Source organism: Lepisosteus oculatus, chromosome 20, assembly GCF_040954835.1.
Source record: "Lepisosteus oculatus isolate fLepOcu1 chromosome 20, fLepOcu1.hap2, whole genome shotgun sequence".
NCBI lineage: Eukaryota > Metazoa > Chordata > Actinopteri > Semionotiformes > Lepisosteidae > Lepisosteus > Lepisosteus oculatus.
Window position 1 is genome coordinate 11,844,158 of NC_090715.1, and position 17,597 is coordinate 11,861,754.

The 17,597-nt window shown below is 40.7% G+C and overlaps 1 protein-coding gene across 2 annotated transcripts in view; it reads right to left on the bottom strand.

Moving 5' to 3' along the window:
* smpd3 (sphingomyelin phosphodiesterase 3) overlaps positions 1-17,597 on the bottom strand; it is a 78,848-nt gene that overhangs the window by 14,926 nt on the left and 46,325 nt on the right. For both annotated transcript variants that reach the window (XM_006641183.3, XM_015368222.2), the window contains one exon: positions 13,576-13,651. In XM_006641183.3, the coding sequence (XP_006641246.2) occupies positions 13,576-13,651 (76 nt within the window). The remainder of the gene's footprint in view (positions 1-13,575; positions 13,652-17,597) is intronic.

A 17,597-nucleotide genomic window follows, 5' to 3' on the forward strand; every position in this document is an offset into this window, starting at 1 on the left:
ATTTCTGACTGGTTGTGACCTAGATGAGGATAGGGAGAGAAAGTAAATTTAAGTTGGCATTTTCTTTATTCCGCCTTTTTTCAGTCTTAATCAAAAACCCATCCATTTTCCACTTGATAACTTAATAGTTCCCTATCGGTCTTGTGAACTGTGTTCTGTGCTGATCATTTTTAGGATATTAAATACTCCTATCCTGTTCCCTCTATGGTTTCCAGAGTTTAATACTAAAAAGAGTCTATTACTTTAATCTTAAAGGAATGTAAGGCATTCATTTAAGGCAAAATCTTAACTTTATTACTCTTCCAGAATAGCAATGCTCTTGATTGCAGCTGCTTGGCCAAGCAGACTGTGGGAGCACTGAACAACTTTTTTGTGGGTGTTCATTTTAATTTGCCACGACTGTGTCTGCACATAATCTCCAAGACAAATTAAGTCAGCAGACAGTTTTCTGTTCTCAAACAATCTTATGTCACCTTCCTTATTGATCAACTGTCCAGGAAAGTAAAACTCTTGAGAACAGCTCAGAAATGTAGCGCATTTCCCGCTTAATCAATGCAAATGATTTACGAGCCAATGGCACCACAGGAAACAGAGGCTGGATGAAGGTAATAATTTAATCTCCTTTACAGTCAGCGCTGAATATCTTTGACACCTGTGGACTGAAAGAAACAGCTGAATCCTGCTGGAACATAAATGCCAGCCCTCTGAGATGCATATTTAAAGCGATATTTTTATCCATACTAAAAGCATAAAAAGTATGAGGTAAGAAAAGACAGAACTTAATAAAAATGCTCAGAAATAAAAATTATTAACCTTCTAAAATTGTGTGAGAGCATCCAAGAAAGACCAATGGCATCTCTCCAATCCCATTTTATTACAGAGGGACTTCAAATCTACTTAGTTATTGAGGATAAAAAGAAAACTTCAAAATTCAGACATCCTACACTCTTTTGTTGGCAAATTTCTGTATTTCAGAATTTGGATTTTCAGTGTAACTCATATTGACCTATACTAATCATCATCCTCACATGAGGAATTCCTGTACACTCACCAACTGTACTAAGCAATGAAGGACGATGAATGTTTATTATTTTGTCACTACTGGAATAATTTTGAAAAGTAAATCTGAATAAATGTTTTTTGGAACTTGGTGTCGGGTTGCAGTAAGAACGCTCATATTTCTTATGATTATTTATTATAGGAGTAGTTAAAACTAGAAAAGAAAAGAGACACAATGTTTCCTTGTGCCCTCTGCAACCTACTTGAGCTAGTTAAAACTAGTACATTGAATTAAATGATTAATGACACAAATAAACAAGTGAAGTTTAATTCCATGCTGAAAAGAAGAAAACAAGAAAAGACACAACGTTTGAGCTGTTCAGACGTCTTGAGCAGTAAATATATGACGTACAGTAAGAATATGTTTGTTGAAGCTTAGCGTAGTAGCGTTCCATGCAGCATTGCAGAAGAAAATATATCAAAACAAATAATTTCTTTTCACCTTGATTTCTTTTTCAATATAAAGTACAATATTTCTGAATATGAAGTTTTGTTTTACCTTACAGGATTATTTCTTGGTTATTTTGATCAGTTACAACCACAAATCAGACACCAAAGATATTCTGTACTTTTGGGGAGTTTTCACAGAGCGTTCAGTGATAATGAGCACAGTGTTCAGTGTTGCTCCTGGTTACTCCAGTGGTTTTGCAGTCTGTACACCTTGTGCTGTTTCTCATGCAGTAGATATATGTAAAGATGAATGTATTTAAAGATGTACTGTACTTGTAACATGCAATTTATGCTAACCATTAGCCTCCTGTAAATAGGAAACTAATTAATTTTTAATGCCAGCTTCCCCTGACCACGTGGTAATAGTGTAAATTTACTGCTAGTACTGGAGGTTCTTTTTCTTTTTTTGCTACCAAAATAAACAAACCTTCCTGCCTCTAAACAAATGGATTGAAGAGGACTTTTTATTTCAGAACATCAGCGCATGTTAAAATGCTGATTTGCTTGACGCCACTGACATATTTTGCTTGGCTTGAAGTAAGCTGATTTTCTCATTTCTTTATTAAATTATTTATTAAAGACATGACTCTGTCTGCAGTTGCACACTCAAGTCCTATTATTCAACACCTCTGGAGATGTACACACACAAATGTCTGTCTTAAAATGTTCAAGACTGCAAGTATAAAGCCAGTACCTGCTTTACAAGACTGAGTTATCTGCTTTTTTACACATCTGCCCACACTCTAGACCCTCTGGGGCCAGCCAGGTATGTGACAGAGCTGTTTATATTTAACCATGTGTGTGACTGGTTTACTCTTTGGAATGAGGGCATTGCACCCCTCCGCAAAAGACCAGCGTAGAGGTGCCGTAAATGACTACCATAGGTGGGAACAATTAAATCATTATATTTCACAAACCACCTGCCGCATGTTAACATACTATACAGAAGCTACTGTACAGTGCTCAGAGGAATGTCTCATTTCTGCGAGAGCTGGATCAGAAACTCAGAACAGAAGGCAGTAAATCAGCAAACTGAAGAGCAGAGATTGAAATGAGTGCTCCTGATGCAGATACACTAATAAGAATGTGTTAGTCAATGTGTTAGCCCTGGAGACGAAATCAGCCTTTCCTTCCTGCAAACTCACAATTGCCTTGAAAATGGACAAAAGTAGGAGGTGATACAGTTTATAAATGATAAAGGATTCATACTAGATTGGAGCTTTCGTCTCATCTTATTAATAAACACTGATTGAAAAATAGGCACTTCATTTGGATACTGGTTTTATACTGACATCAGCATGACTAGAAACCTCTGAGGCACAGAACCACTTCAGTCCTCTCCTGGTCACAGAGGGCCTCCGTACTGGCAGGTATTCATTCTAATCCAGCTCTTTACTGAAATCTTCTCCTTCCTGACTTAAAGGGACCAGTTTAAAAATGTATCCCAGCTTTTCAGGTGCTGGTGCCTTTGGGAGACACCAGCCCTCCAGGACCTGAACCAGAACTGGACAGCCCAGCTCTAAGAGATTGATTTACTAATAGTGTTACAAGCCAACACAACTGCTAATTACTAGTGGATTCATATTAAAAAGCTGATTTTCCGTAACAACTACAAATAATCTTAGAACAAATCTGACGCAGCTACAGGGTTTGAACATTATCCTTTCCTGTTGTACTAGATATCAAGCTTTCAAAGAAGCTTTTTTTTTGTATTTGTGTTTTATACCAACCAGCCAGTAGCCATGAAACAACACAGTAGCAGGTAATGCCCAGGTAATTCAATGAGGATCAGGCTGAGGTATGGATCTATGGGAGTGCCCAATTGTCTGAGCTGTGCCACATGGGGGTGTATCGCCATTGAATGCTGAATGGGAAAGTAAAATCACATAGCAACCTAGTTCTTTTACCATTGGGTTTATTTTTCAGTTCTTAGTCTGGTTGTTACAGGATCTTTGTCTGTGTTGAATAAAAAAAATATATTGTTTGCAAATGCTCTATTTCTGCTTCTTTTCTTTAGAGTAGGTGTATTACAAGTTATGGGAGTCAGTTTAAAAATTGATTTCCTGTGACCAGTCATGCTTTAGCAAGCAATTCTCTCTTTTTTCTCGATGGTATAACCGAGGGAATTTTATTAAAGGTGCACAGAACAGGAGACTTTATTTTTAGCATTATGGGAGTGTGATCCAGCGGTTCACATAATAGGCATTAGTGTTCATGTACAGTGTTTACCTTAATCTTTAGGGCCCTATGGGCTTTAATCTAGATAGTGCATTAATACCTTAAGTTATTTTTTCACTTGAGTTTCTCTTAAATACTCTTTGAGTATAAGGGTTTAGGGGAATAATGCCTTATATTCAATGCTTAAGATGTTAAACACTAAAGGTGTTTCAGGCAAGAGTGGCCTGATCCTTTGCTTCATGACCCCATCTGGTCATGCACACCTTGTTTCAGCATACTGGACAATTAACGCTGATGACACTGGTGCGAGCCGAGCCTGGCTTCGGGAGGAGGGTCGACGTCGCGCCCAAACCGTTGAGGTCGGCAGGTTTTTGCAAGCAGACGCTGCAAAGGCTGTCTTAGCTGCTATAGGCTGGCTGCCCCCTCCTCCCCGCGCCGTGATGGATCACAGGCCAGAGGCACGAGTGATTAATGTCCAGCCTTCAGGGGTCAGTGTGTGCTCCCCTGCTGAGGGAGGAAACAGACAAACACAGTCTCTCAGCCCTGCTAACCTCTGGAGACCCCATACAACGGGCCGTCTTTTTTGTTTGCTTTTCAAAAGCAGGTTTTTGAGACAAAGAAATCAGGCAGATGATGCACAGTGAGCCGTTGCCATCTTAGGTTAAGTCCCCAGAACTGTGCTTTAAATGTAACATAAAGCTGGAAACATTTAAAATCAATGAACAAGTGCTGGATTTCCCTGGATTCTAAGGAGCAAAGTTAAAGAGTCAGAGGGATGGTTGCTTCTCCTTTTGGTGTTATGGAACTACTTCGGTTTAAAAGTGTGTCCCTCTTAGATTAGATTTAATATGTCTTTAAGATGGTCAGCAGGGCTAAGAGAAGGTGGAAACCTCAATTGCAGTTGCATGTTGTATCATATATCCCGAGCCTGAACTAATTCATCTTCACATAGCTCCTCCTGGACTGCTGTGATCAGGGAGTCATGGAGGCTGAGCGGAAGACAGATGGTTGCATTTGATTAAACCTTTAAAACCAACAATGGGTCTGTGATGTAACTGTAGGCTTCCTGATATCTTTGTTCCACTATGCCATCTGTCCCTACACTGCTAAATATTCTGAGTGAAAATGAAATCAGGGATTGTCATATGAAAATACAAACACCTCTTAAGGACATCAAGCATTTTTCTCTCGGCAACAATAAAGCAGAGTATTGAATAACAGCGCCTATAATTTAACTAATGTTAGCAATTCAAAAACGTATTGATCAATGAGTAAAAACTGTAACCATCATCCATTGTTATCTCACAAGACTTGAGAGCATCTTTGCCCATCAGTGAGGTGGTTTAGAGTGATGATTGCCATGCATTTCTGGGCATTAGGTACAAAAAATATTGTGGTGTTAGCTGGGGCTTTTCTAGTAAAATGTTTCAAATTTTGCAGTTGCACTGCAAACCCAGACATGACAATAGTTTCACAAATATCCTGTTGTGTTTTTCTCTGAGATGTAGAATATGTGCTCAGTGATGTTATAATGAGGAGTGAAGCATTTTCCCCTCCATAAAGCACAAAGAAGGAGAACAATCCAGTGGTGTTCACAAACAATTCAGTTTGCTGTCTGTATTTGCGAGGACTGGTTGTAGACTGGGTTTCTATAGGCTGAAAAACTGAGGCTAGTCATTGAAAACCAGTTTTCCACCATCATTATTATCGCTATCAAACAAAAGCGATGGAGGACAAAGGACAGAGAAACAACAGCACACAAACCAGTACAGGTCTGCTGTTTTCATATCGCACTGCGTCAGGCATCAGTACTCGTTTGTGTACGTCTATGCAGAGTTTCAGGGGCTCCAGTGAAGGCATGAGTGAGATGAAAGAACGTCTTTCTTTGGGCTGGTGTTAGCGAAATCTTCACTTCTAGAGACCAGCTTGAAGTCTGTGCAGATACCTTCAGCCTTGTGGGGCTGCTGTATTTGTAGGTACTTCTTAATAACCTAGTTGATTTTATTATTGGCTTAACTGGAACAATTTAACAGCCTTTTTTCTCTCTCTCTTCAGGAGCTGAATAATACAGAATTAATGGAATATGAATGTTTGGGCCCAAAGTAATCTGTATGTATCACACCACAGTGCTATTCTTGTGCTAATCTTGTACATTGTACCAAAACCCAAAACAGATGAGCATTCAGTGTTTCAACACCTACTGCATTTACTCCCAAATATTTGAATTTCAAGTGTGTGCTGCTACACAGTTTTTGCAAACCTAATCTAAACATAGAACTAGTTCAAAAGTGAAAATAATAACATTATTTGTGTATGAAATGTTTTAATAATAACAATCGTTCATTTATGGAGTGTCTTTCATGGAACATTATTTCTAAGCATATTACATTTTTTTCAGACAACTCTCTAAAAATTCTCTTGTACCCAGGGCACGTTTAAAGGCCACCAGAATAGCTATGAGCTGGCCATTTTAGGACAGGATAGGGCTGTCAGCAACCCAGAACCATCCTAAAAGAAGCTGATGTACTGTATGAACAGCGAACAATCTTCTTCACTGTGAGCTCTCACAGAGCACTGCTTATGGTTTCACTATGGCTCTGTGCCTCAGGTAGTTGCTAGCACGACTCTGTAATCCAGCGATTCTTGAGGCAGTGAATTCTGGAAAACACCCAGCGATGCTTACAAGGCTCTTCTGTGAGAGGGAAAGTTTGTTAAAGCACTGACAGCTGTGCAAAACTTTCAACAAACCTCGACTCACCAGCCCAGGGGCGTAGCCAGGAATTGATTTTTGGGTGGGCCTGTGCAAAAGTGGGTGGCCCGGGCTCTAACTGACCGTCCTGCCAGCATAGGGGCACCCCTCCAATATACAACGTAATCCTCGAGTGGTATAATCTAACAGCAGAATTAGCGGAACCTTATATATATATACTGTGTGTCTTTCTCTCTCACACACACAGGTTAAGCAACAATTACCTAGGCTGTCGAACGCTACTGTGCCCCAGTGGACACGCACAAAAAAGTGTCTACCTCTGTTGTGAGGTTTTGGCCTTCTAGACCAGACGCAGGTGTCGGGGCTTGGAATTGAGTATGGCGATAATCTCGTCACTGTCTAGAGAGTCGGCAAATTCCCGTTCAAATGACAGCTAGTTTGCAAAGGTCTCTCATATGAGGACTTTGTCTTTAGCTGAAGAAAAGCTGCAAGAGCTCAGTTTCACTTGTTGCTTGTAACAGTTCTTAGTATTTTGTATGCCTGCTTTTAGATTGTTCAGTAGTTTTACGAGTTACTCTGAAGTTACTTTTTGATTGCAAAACCAAGTGAACACAACGCAAAACACAATATTCAAAATCCGTCCGAAATATTGTATTTAAAATACCATGAAGGGTTTACCTTGAGCTCCGTGAAGTTGTCCCCCCCTACAGACAGCACAAACGATGAAACCCACCTCTATCGTTAGTGCTGCGTTTGTATCACTTTCATTTCTGTGATATAGCGCCTTGTTTTCTCGGGTAATCACGCGACTATCTAAAAGGAAGTTTACAGGTACCAACAAATTCGGTACTTGAACTCCTGATTGTGATGAAAACAATGGGGGCAATTTGTTTTCCGAGTCTGTCTGGTCAGTTGGGGTGGATGTTTCAATATGTTTCAATATAGCGTCTTCTTTTCCTGACTGTCATGTCACTCTGGGACGTACAAAACAGCAAAGTTACGACCACCAGATCTTTCACTGAAAGTTTCAGTTGTGGTCTTTTGATCAGTTGACCCCAAACTTTGCAGCCTTTATACGAATAGACACTTACATTTAGGAAGGAGTTACTATGTTAGTTCATTGGGTTAGGTGCTTTCTTTTAATTTTTAACCATGTTCTCGAAAATGTATTGCTTGCGTACTCCTTTCATTGGTGAAGAGACACCAGTTTCCAAATTACCGCCGGTACTGTACATCACGAGAGCCCATATTCACATTTTTAGGTATTAGTTTCAAGATCGATATAACTTAACAATAAAAAACAAGTTAGCACAAACATAATAATAAAATGATCATAGACACTACATTTCTATTCATTTTTGAAGTACAAAGCAGAAGGTGTTTCCCCTACTTTACATATACGATTAAAATTGTTCAAATACCATATATTCATTACAGAAAGCAGCTTTGACAGTTATATTGCAAATAAAATAATGTATTTATTTCGAAGAGTATGGGATGTGAATTAATAAACACGTTAAAAAATAAACCGATGAAGTTACTTTGGAAATAAGTAAAGCATTTTAAAAACAGATTCTCATTGACAGTAAACAAGCCGATCCACCTGGCGCTGCTGGCTTGAACAGCTCTCAGCCCCGTGATTGGCTAAACCCCCGAACATTGGGTGAAGAGTGAGAATCGACACTCTGATTGGGTAAAGCGCCACAGCGGAAGTTCCGAGAACTGCAGATACATAGGTGATGGATGATCTTCCTGGTCCAAATACTGTAGCCCAGGTTAACTGTGTGTGCTGTATGAGCACGCTGGATATACAGTAACACATCCATTGGTTTCCAATTACTGATCAATCTAAGAGAAGTCGCAATGAGGTCAAAACAGAGTAGCAGACAAAGAATGTCATGGCATCCACAGCACGTTCACGTCTCAGATAGCATGTCACGATAGGAGTGCGCGCATCAGGATCACATCGCGATACCCATTGCGACTGGAGCATCACTGTCTTGACGCCACTATGGACATTAAATCCATATATCACGATATGACATAACCCGACAAAACGCCCTTCCCCATGTCGCGACACGGAGTCCACATATCGCGATATGACACCCGCCCGGCAAAAATGGCCTGCCCCATGTCGCAACATGATAGATCCTATGTCGTGATATGACATGCCCAGCCAAAACGCCCACCCCCAATGTCGCGACATGATAGATCCTATATCACGATATGACATGCCCAGCCAAAACGCCAACCCCCCATGTCGTGACATGAACCCCGTAAATTGCGATATGACATACCCCCACAAAATGTCACGCCCCCATGTCACAACATGGATTCCATTTGTTGAGATAGAACATACATGACAGTATATGCTGACCCATTTTCACGACACAAAATCCATTCATCCCGACACGTCCTATCTGGGTATATCATGTCCTGATATGAGACCTTTGTTGCGACGATATACACTGCGCGATATACATGCAATATACACGGGGTCCCGTATCATGACAAGCTGCAGAGTCTTGTCGCGATTGTATCTCACAGTTATGTATTTGGCAACAGCGTGTCATGGTAGGGAAAGCAAAGGAAAACGGACTTGAGCATAACATCCCAGAAGAACGTGCACGCACATATGGGTTTCAGAGGTTGGAGTCAATGCATTGCCCCAAGAGTAATACCGAGTGATGCGCCATGAGAATAAAAACTGCGAAGGTACTAATTGGGTAGGCCTAGGATCAATCAGTCAGTGGCCAATCGTGGCTATGCACATGCGTCAGCCAACCACAACTTTCAACTGCTTTTAATAACGGATGGCTCAGGATAGCTCACATCTTAATGGAAAACACTTTCAGCATCTGTCTGTAACTTTCCTTTTGTTCAGTGTTTCCTGGCCTCAGGACCAGCATTAAATAAACAACTGCATTTGCTATTGTATCATGTATCTTATCGCGCCCTGTGACTTACGAGGCCAGATCGCACATCTGACTCATTTACTATGAAGAGGGCACTTCGCCTACAGGCAGTTCACACGGGACATGAGCATCACAGTGTGTTTCCAGCATTTGTCACTCATCATGTTTTGATCGTTGTAACCACGGTGAGCTGTCTTCAGTAGAGAAGCCTGCCAAGTGAATAAATTGGAGAGAAAGCAATATCTTCACTGGGCTTTTTTAGCACATTGGTCGAGATCACTTGTTTCACCAGCAGCAGTTGCTGATGTTTCCATCTTGGAAGGCCCAGAATTCTCTGTTTAAGGAAATGTTAATGTGTGTGTGTTTCTGTTAACGCAAGTTTCTCGAACTACTGTATCTATTCCTGCGCCAGTTTTGCTTTTACTACCTTTAGGGTCTCAGCCCTGTGTACACTGCTCTTAATGCCCTGTTATCTGTGCCAACCCCTGCCACACATCACGTGCCTGTTCCAGACTGTGCTGGACAGTCATCACATCGGGCCAAGTAGCAGCACATATAATAATCCTTACACTTACTGTACTGTATATAGTGCTTTTCTGGACACTCCACTCAAAGTGGACTCCCCTCCACCTCCACCAATGTGCAGCACGAATTAGCCAGAACGCTCACCACACATCAGCTCTCAGTGGGGAGGAGAGCAGAGTGATGAAGCCAGTTCAGAGATGGGGATTATCAGAAGGCCATGATTGGTAAGGGCCACTGGGACACTGGGGTCATAACACCCCTGCTCTTATACTTTTGTTGCACGCAGAATGATTTGCTGGCTTTCACTGATCTTGACGTTAAGGGGAAAAAACTTGAGCCACTTAAAAATAACATTCATTCTGTCTCTGGACTTTGTGTGTTTGAATCTGCAAGGGGCAGCTGGGGTTCAGCCTGCAGAATCTGATATCTCACAATGCTCCAGCATCACTCTTTGCTCTTCCTGTTTTACTGAAGTGAGTATCATGTTTCTATGTAACACGTTTGACGCTGAACAATTCTTCATCCCATTCTTTAGTCCAATTAACCTCACTACATATTGTGTTGTGGCCACGTGAAATCAGCTTGCTTCTGTTACAGCTGAGGATGTTCTCCAGCGGGTCCTCACAGACACAGTCCAAACTGACACACTGCACATTGCACATTGACTTACAAACAGACTCACGCAGTTTCCTATTAACTTGATTCCCTCCTTCGTCCTTAATGTAATTTGCCACAAGAAGCAAGTTTTCTTTTGCCACCCAGGGAAATAATGTATAATGTTTCCTGAATGCAAAAGACTCAAATAGCAGTAAAGCTCCTCCACTCTTTTCAATGCCTCCATTTGAATTTTGACAGAATTACCAAAATTCCCAGCCTCTCACAGTGTAATATACTTGATTAGCTAAGCAGCACATCCCGTGCCACTGCTTGTAGCTGTGACAGCTTAATTGTCATCTCCACAAACATTACTGCTCCGTCTTTCTGCAGTTCAGATGCAGTGTTGAGCACCTTGCCTGCCTTCTACAGGAGTGATTTACTCTACCTTCATGGTGTCACTAGAATTAAACTTATGCTCCTAATCTCGCTTCACCAGCTAATTATTATTCAAAGTAAAGCTATCTCAAATCCACTCTCCTGCCTACAGTTCTGCATAATTTAAGTTTTCATGTTCATTAAGCTTCTTAGCCAGCCTTGTGTACCCTGTGAGCTGTCTGTTCGGCTCCTTTCACCACTGACAACTGCATTCTTTTGCCATCCACCTCTGTGAGGGACCCTAAGTGAACTGGAAATTAAATCCTGGGAGTCCTGCACTGTCAATTAACCAACAGCATAAATACTCTCAAGCAATTAGAATTGCCACAAGCACTAATGTTGAAAAACTGTTTTTACGAGGTGCTAAATTAACATTTGAACACAATGAGACTTGAGGAATGGTGACAAAGCACCTTCATAAAGTTTGGTCCTCTGTGTCATTCTGCTCACCGATACTGCTCCCTTTATTGGATTTAGATGATGTTATCCACATCAGTGAATAGTTTATCCTGTCCATCAAATTGAAGTAAATGAACCGTAATTTCATCGCCCTGGTTTGGTTTTACAGTATATCCTTCATTTGCTTCTAGACTACCGATGCTGATGACATGCTGTGAAAGACTGTGGAAGACTATTGGGGTTTCCTGGCCTGTTTGATTTAGTTTGAAAAATAAGTTGTCCCTGTTGCTCTCTACAGCCACAGTCCCATTAGACAGCTAAGGCTATATTTCCACTCTGGACAGTATATCCCTGGGACACCTATAGGTAGCACCCATGCTCTAGAGCTCAACAAGGATCTCAAAGTTAACCAAAGGCTCACACACATTGTCATATGCTACACTTTTTAGCAATCAACTGCAGTTTAATTTGGTCTTAATTAATAAATGTAAACATATTCATTTGCTTCTAGATAATCGAGGCTGCTGCCATGCAGTCAACCATCTTAGTGTATCACAAGCAAATGCTAAATTATTGTTTTATGGGGAGGTTCTTGCTGTGTTCATTGTGAAGCTTAGGGCAAGTTTCTGTAAACATTCCAAATGCAAACATGCTGTGATCAGCTTGGTGATGGTGATGTCACTCCTCATGATTTTCAAGGGGCTTCAGTTGTCCTGAATCTTCAGCTTCAACTTTCGGCACTTCGGACGTGATGATGGTCTAGGCTGTGTGAATTTAGTGTTTGGAAAAGCTACTGAGATAGTGATTTATCTCTTCTTCAGGATCCATAATGAGACCCTTGAAGGACAACTGGATCAATTAGCTTACTAGCAAACGAATTATTTAATATAGATGGGGTTGCATTCTTTTGACTGTTTATTATATCATTTGAGAGAAGGACACTCACGTTGTGGAATTAAACTCCCATTGCTTAGCATGTTGTTCCATATTGATGAATACTGTATGTTTACAATTAAGATAACAAGCATGACACAACCAACAGCTGAAGCTACACACAAGTCAGCAGCTGACAAAACCTGGAATGGCTCAAATCACTATGCAGTAGGAGCTTCATTTCCATTCCTTCAATTGTGCCATGTTTAATTCAGAAAGGAGCTGGAGATGTACTCCAGTTCTATTTACAGGTAGGAGAATGTTTTTAATTCAACATTGAACATCAGCATTTTCAGACAATCAACGAAATGCAGCCAACATTTTCCAGTCTAAAAATAATGGTCATGATGAGACTAAATGAATATTAGGACTGCAAACATTAAGTGGGTAGCATCCTTAAAAAAACAAACTATCTCTGCAGGATATTAATTAGAAATTAGGAAGGTCTCATTTGGATTGATAATGTAAATAGCCAAAGGAAATAAATAATTTAGGAGATTAATGAGTGATAAACCCGTTAATCTAGGGATGAACAGGTCACACTGCCTTTGGCCACGAATTGCTTTTCTTTTCATTTCTCTTCATAAATAGCCACTTTGCTAAATATAGAAAAGGCAGGATTCAGAAATGCGTAGGAGGATCCAGAAATAGAAAGAATATCTGTCTTCATAAAGCATGGAAGTCAGAGATGAGTGGCTTTTAAAAATAGAAAGAGCTTAAAATAGCAGAGTTTCAACAAGTTGCCCTGGCAACTAGAGCATATGTTGTTGCCAGTGAAGCATAGCAGAGAGGTCTGATGTGCTGGAGGGCTGTACCAGTGGGCTGCAGAGGTGCAGAAGATGAATTTAATCGATTGGGGCCTCTTACTATCTCTTACTATTACCATCGGCTTTCAAGGAACACAATGAAACATGAACTGTTTTGCTAAGACTTAAGCGTATTTTTCTGGTTACCACAGGGGCTGGATGGGAGTCTCATTCGTGAAACAGAGCTGAAGACAGGGGGCACACCTTAATGCAAACTATCCTCAGAAGCACCTTCTTTACCTTAACAGATCACCATCACTCTGCAAGATTTTAAGGAAAGACATTTTGCATCCAGCAAAATGCATTTTACTTTGCCCAACGGCAGTAAAATGACACCAAAAACAAAAATCAGGTACAGTACATACATTAGTGTATGACAGTCGCCTTCGCTCCAGAAACCATTTGACCTTCAATACATGCAAACATCAGCACAGCTCAGCATGACAGTACTGCACATACAATGCCACCAGTGCCTGCAATCTGCAGAGGCTTCGGAGTTCTGATAAACCCACACGGGCACACGTGTCAGTGACCAGCGCGACCTCGTGAAGACCACAGGATGACGTACCTTCGAGAGCGTGTAAGTGAGTGCAGGAAATATATCCCACGATTCTTTGGTCCTGAGGAGTGGATCCCACCTGCACCTGTCAGGAGAAAGGAAGAACCAGAATCAGAAAAAAAGAGAAGGACTAGGAGGGTTGACTGGACTGACAGAACAAAGCATGGTCTTATGTTTTCTATAGTTTTGCTAGTTCTGTGACCAGTGCCAACATGGGAGATGGTGTGCATGTTGGTCACTTGTCTCAGGCAAACAGGAGAGTGATGCCTGTTGGTGGGTCTGTAGGAGTGATAATTCCAGATGATTAAACTGTCTATGGAGCCAGCCCCCAGATGGCTTTGCAACACGAAGGCAGGTTTAATGCTAAATGCTTGTTTCTTGAATTACAAGGCTTTGCCACGTTCGGTGCAGAAAGGAAAGGAGTGGTGCTTTCTTTCCAATGAGGTCAGCTAGTCGGCTAGTAAACTGTGTCTGTTGCTGCAGTAAAGTCTCAAGCAGTGCCAAAGCGGTGGCAGTGACACACACACTGGTATTGTGTGTTTGTGCATTGCACAGCAGAAGAAGATCCAACTATTCTGCAGCATAGGCGTTACTGTAACTACCTGGGTGCTCTGGGTATTGAGCTCCATCTGGGAAATAAAAGAGAGGTGCAGCCACCCCAAGGTTACAGTGACTGATTCACCCGTTTGATATCAGGAAAATAAATAGCAGCATTAATCTTCAAGTCACAGGGTCGTCTGCCTTTTTTATTATAGCAATTGCACATCAGATTTCTGTTTATTTAAAAAGAAAGTTTCCCTGTTAAGCATTTAAACTTTTTTAATTTGAAGTAAAGGTGGTTGATTTGATTCAACCATCTGCACAAAAGCAGGCTAGGAGGTGCAGACCTCAGTGTTGCCTTAATGCAAATTTATTTCGAGTTCTCCAAAAGGTGGTTTGATTTGCAAAATAGGTGATTTGCCCTAACAGAGAATCATGAGAGCAAATCCAGTCGTTTTATTACATGAATAAATTGTTTTAATGAAACTGATGTGAGTTTTGGAAGTGAAATTCTTTTTTTTTTTAAAAAGCATTATTGAGATTAAAAAACACTGTATTACTATTTCATTTTAAATTAGCACTACTTATAGTTCTCATTTTTAATGCCTCTTATGATAATGATGATGAAACTGCAGGGGGTAGTTCTGTTTCATTTGTACTGGCTTCAGTGTGTGGGTGATGGATTGTTTCACATGCATGGAGCTTGTGCCCGTGCTTATGAAAGGCAGTGTTTTTTCTCCAGGGTGTCTCATCCACAAACATCATCACAGTTCTATGAACCCACGGCCTGCCAAAAGTTATCCATCTGGTCACTCTTTTTAATTCAGAAGTGCTCTTCCACTTTCATTCGCTTGACTTTATTAGTTCTGACCCAGGATTTGTCCATACTGCAGTTGATTCTCTGTGACTCTAAGGCTGCAACGGAAGAATTTTCTCCATCTGGAAGTGTTGCAAAACTATGGAGACACTTAAGAGCCCAACCGAGAAGGGACATCTAAAAACAAAAAAATAATTCTCTCTATGCCTTATATAAGTTACGGTAACAGTGTCAACAACATGGCTGGGCCGCTTGTTCCAGACTCCCACAATCCTTTGTGTGAAGGCCTGTCTGCTGTTCTCAGTTTTAAATGCCCTTCTCTATAGTTCTTAAATGTGTCCTCTGAAGTAGACATAATCACTCAGCGACAGAACTTTAAAGCTTATTTCATCTGCATTTAACCATTCAGGCACTATGATGACTCTAATCAGCTCATGATTACTGGGCTCTGTCTGAATCTGAGTTTGACCTGACTACCATGACAGAGGCCCAGCAAAAATATCCCAGAAATAGATTATTACATCTAGTAATTCCCCAAAATAATAAGTGTATTTCAACATAAAATACTTTTTTAAAAAACAGAATACTTTATATTGATAATATAGACTACATCTGTCATCAAAATACCTGTACATTTAAATTCATATCATTATACAAGTATACTTGTTGTCCACATACAGTATGTTTATAAAGCCCTTCATGTAAACAAACGGCAATGGCTGCTTTAATGCTTCCTGTTGAACTTAGTGTTATGACAAGGTTACACACTAAATATTGAGCTTCAGCCTCAAAACCTTGCAAGTTCACTACATTTCCTGATGCATTTCTTTATGGATTCAGATTTATTTTCCTTTTTTAAAGATTCCGATAGATCTGGGATACGTTTGCGTATCTCCTATTAGATCCTATTAGGCTTCTCAACCCCAGAGGTATTATGGGAGCTGCTGCGTCTGTCACCTGTCACGGTGAAGTGGAACAGCATCCATGAAGCTTTTGTTAAAAGCAATACTGCAGGAGACGCTGGATCAGTCCCTGACCAATGTCCTTTCTCCGAGCGTGTGATAGATGCTGATAGACAGCAGTGCTAACGCTAAGTCTATTGTATATTAATCAGCCACAGACAGCAGCGCTGTGAGAGGCACTGTTAGATGTTGACTGACAGGATGCTACAGCAGAACCAGCGTTGAGGGAGTGATGGATGGCAGTGCTGATGCAGTGACTGTGTGTGTCACAGAATCAGTGACAGTCCGTGGCCATGGCCAAATCTGTCTATTTATAGAGCAGTTCAAGTCTGGCTTGTCTGAAAGGCTGCTTGCCGAGGCCAAAACATTGGAGGTTCCTAACAATTTGGCCAGTGATCATAGATCATAGCATAGCAACGCTGTTTTTATATTTCAGTGTTAGAAAGAATCAGCATTGGTGAGGGCATTTCAAACCACAATGAAAGTAAAATGTACATAGTAACTTGTAAAACCTCCAATTTACATAAAAAACAGACAACATTTCCAAGTATGTGCAGCACCATATTCTGTGATTTCGAATAAGGTAACAAAACGACTGGTGACGTGATGTGGCCCCATGACATTGGAAAGATTCACATCTCTTTTAATCCAATAGAAATATTGCTCTTGGCTTTGAGATGGTTTTGCTGACAAATACTACTTGTTAACTGTGCATGCAGAGGATGTTGAAACTTTTCGCCAGTGAGATGTCTGCTGCACAACCTGTACTTATTCGCTCCTACAATGCATTTCATTAGCCATTACAGTGACTAGTGAGCAGGCAGTGGGGCCGAATCGTGTTATAATTCACGGGATCCAGTGGTGAGACCAGGGGTTTGCAACTACATTCACAATTTTGAGCTTAACTTGAAATGTGTTAAATTTTTCTCTTAAGTTAATATATTTGTTTTTTTTTTTATGGAGATTTAACAAAACCGGCCTGAGAAACTGGAACTGCCTTTCCCCTTTAAACAAAGCAGGGCAAACACATTTCTAAAGCTAAAACTCTCTGGGTTGCTTACCAGGAATAAGTTGATTTTCTAATAATTGATATTTATATTTAAATAATTTTCATACCTATTGATATATTGAGAAAGCTGACTTTACTGTAGCTGTACGGACACAAATTTTAGGCTGTCAGGTGCAGTGAGCAGGGAACTTCAAGCCAACGTGTGTCAGCAGTACAGTACATTGTTCTTTAAAATGAATGAATATTGAATGAACACAAGTGCTGGCGAGTGGTGAATAATTAATTTATGTATCTTTCAATACCATAGGGATGTTTGGAAAATGCATATTTTATTCCCTTGGTTTCCTATGAAAACATAACAACATGAAAGAGGTAACAAACAAGAGGAAACCATTCAGCCCATGTACTGTAACACCACCCCCTATTGACTAATGGGTGAAACAGACAATGACAAACGCCCTTATCATTTACTGCCTGGAGGTATTCAACAAGTATTGACTGGATATTTCCTTTCAAATCCATCCATGCATTTGCCAACCTCTTCTTCCAATTCAGTGTCGTGGTGGAGCTGGAGCATATCGAGGCAAGCAATGGGCACAAGGCAGGGTGCACCCTGAAACAGACGCCGGATGGACTGGGGGAGAAAACAGGAGCACCTGAAGAAAACCCACAAGAACACGGGGAGAACATACAAACCTCATGC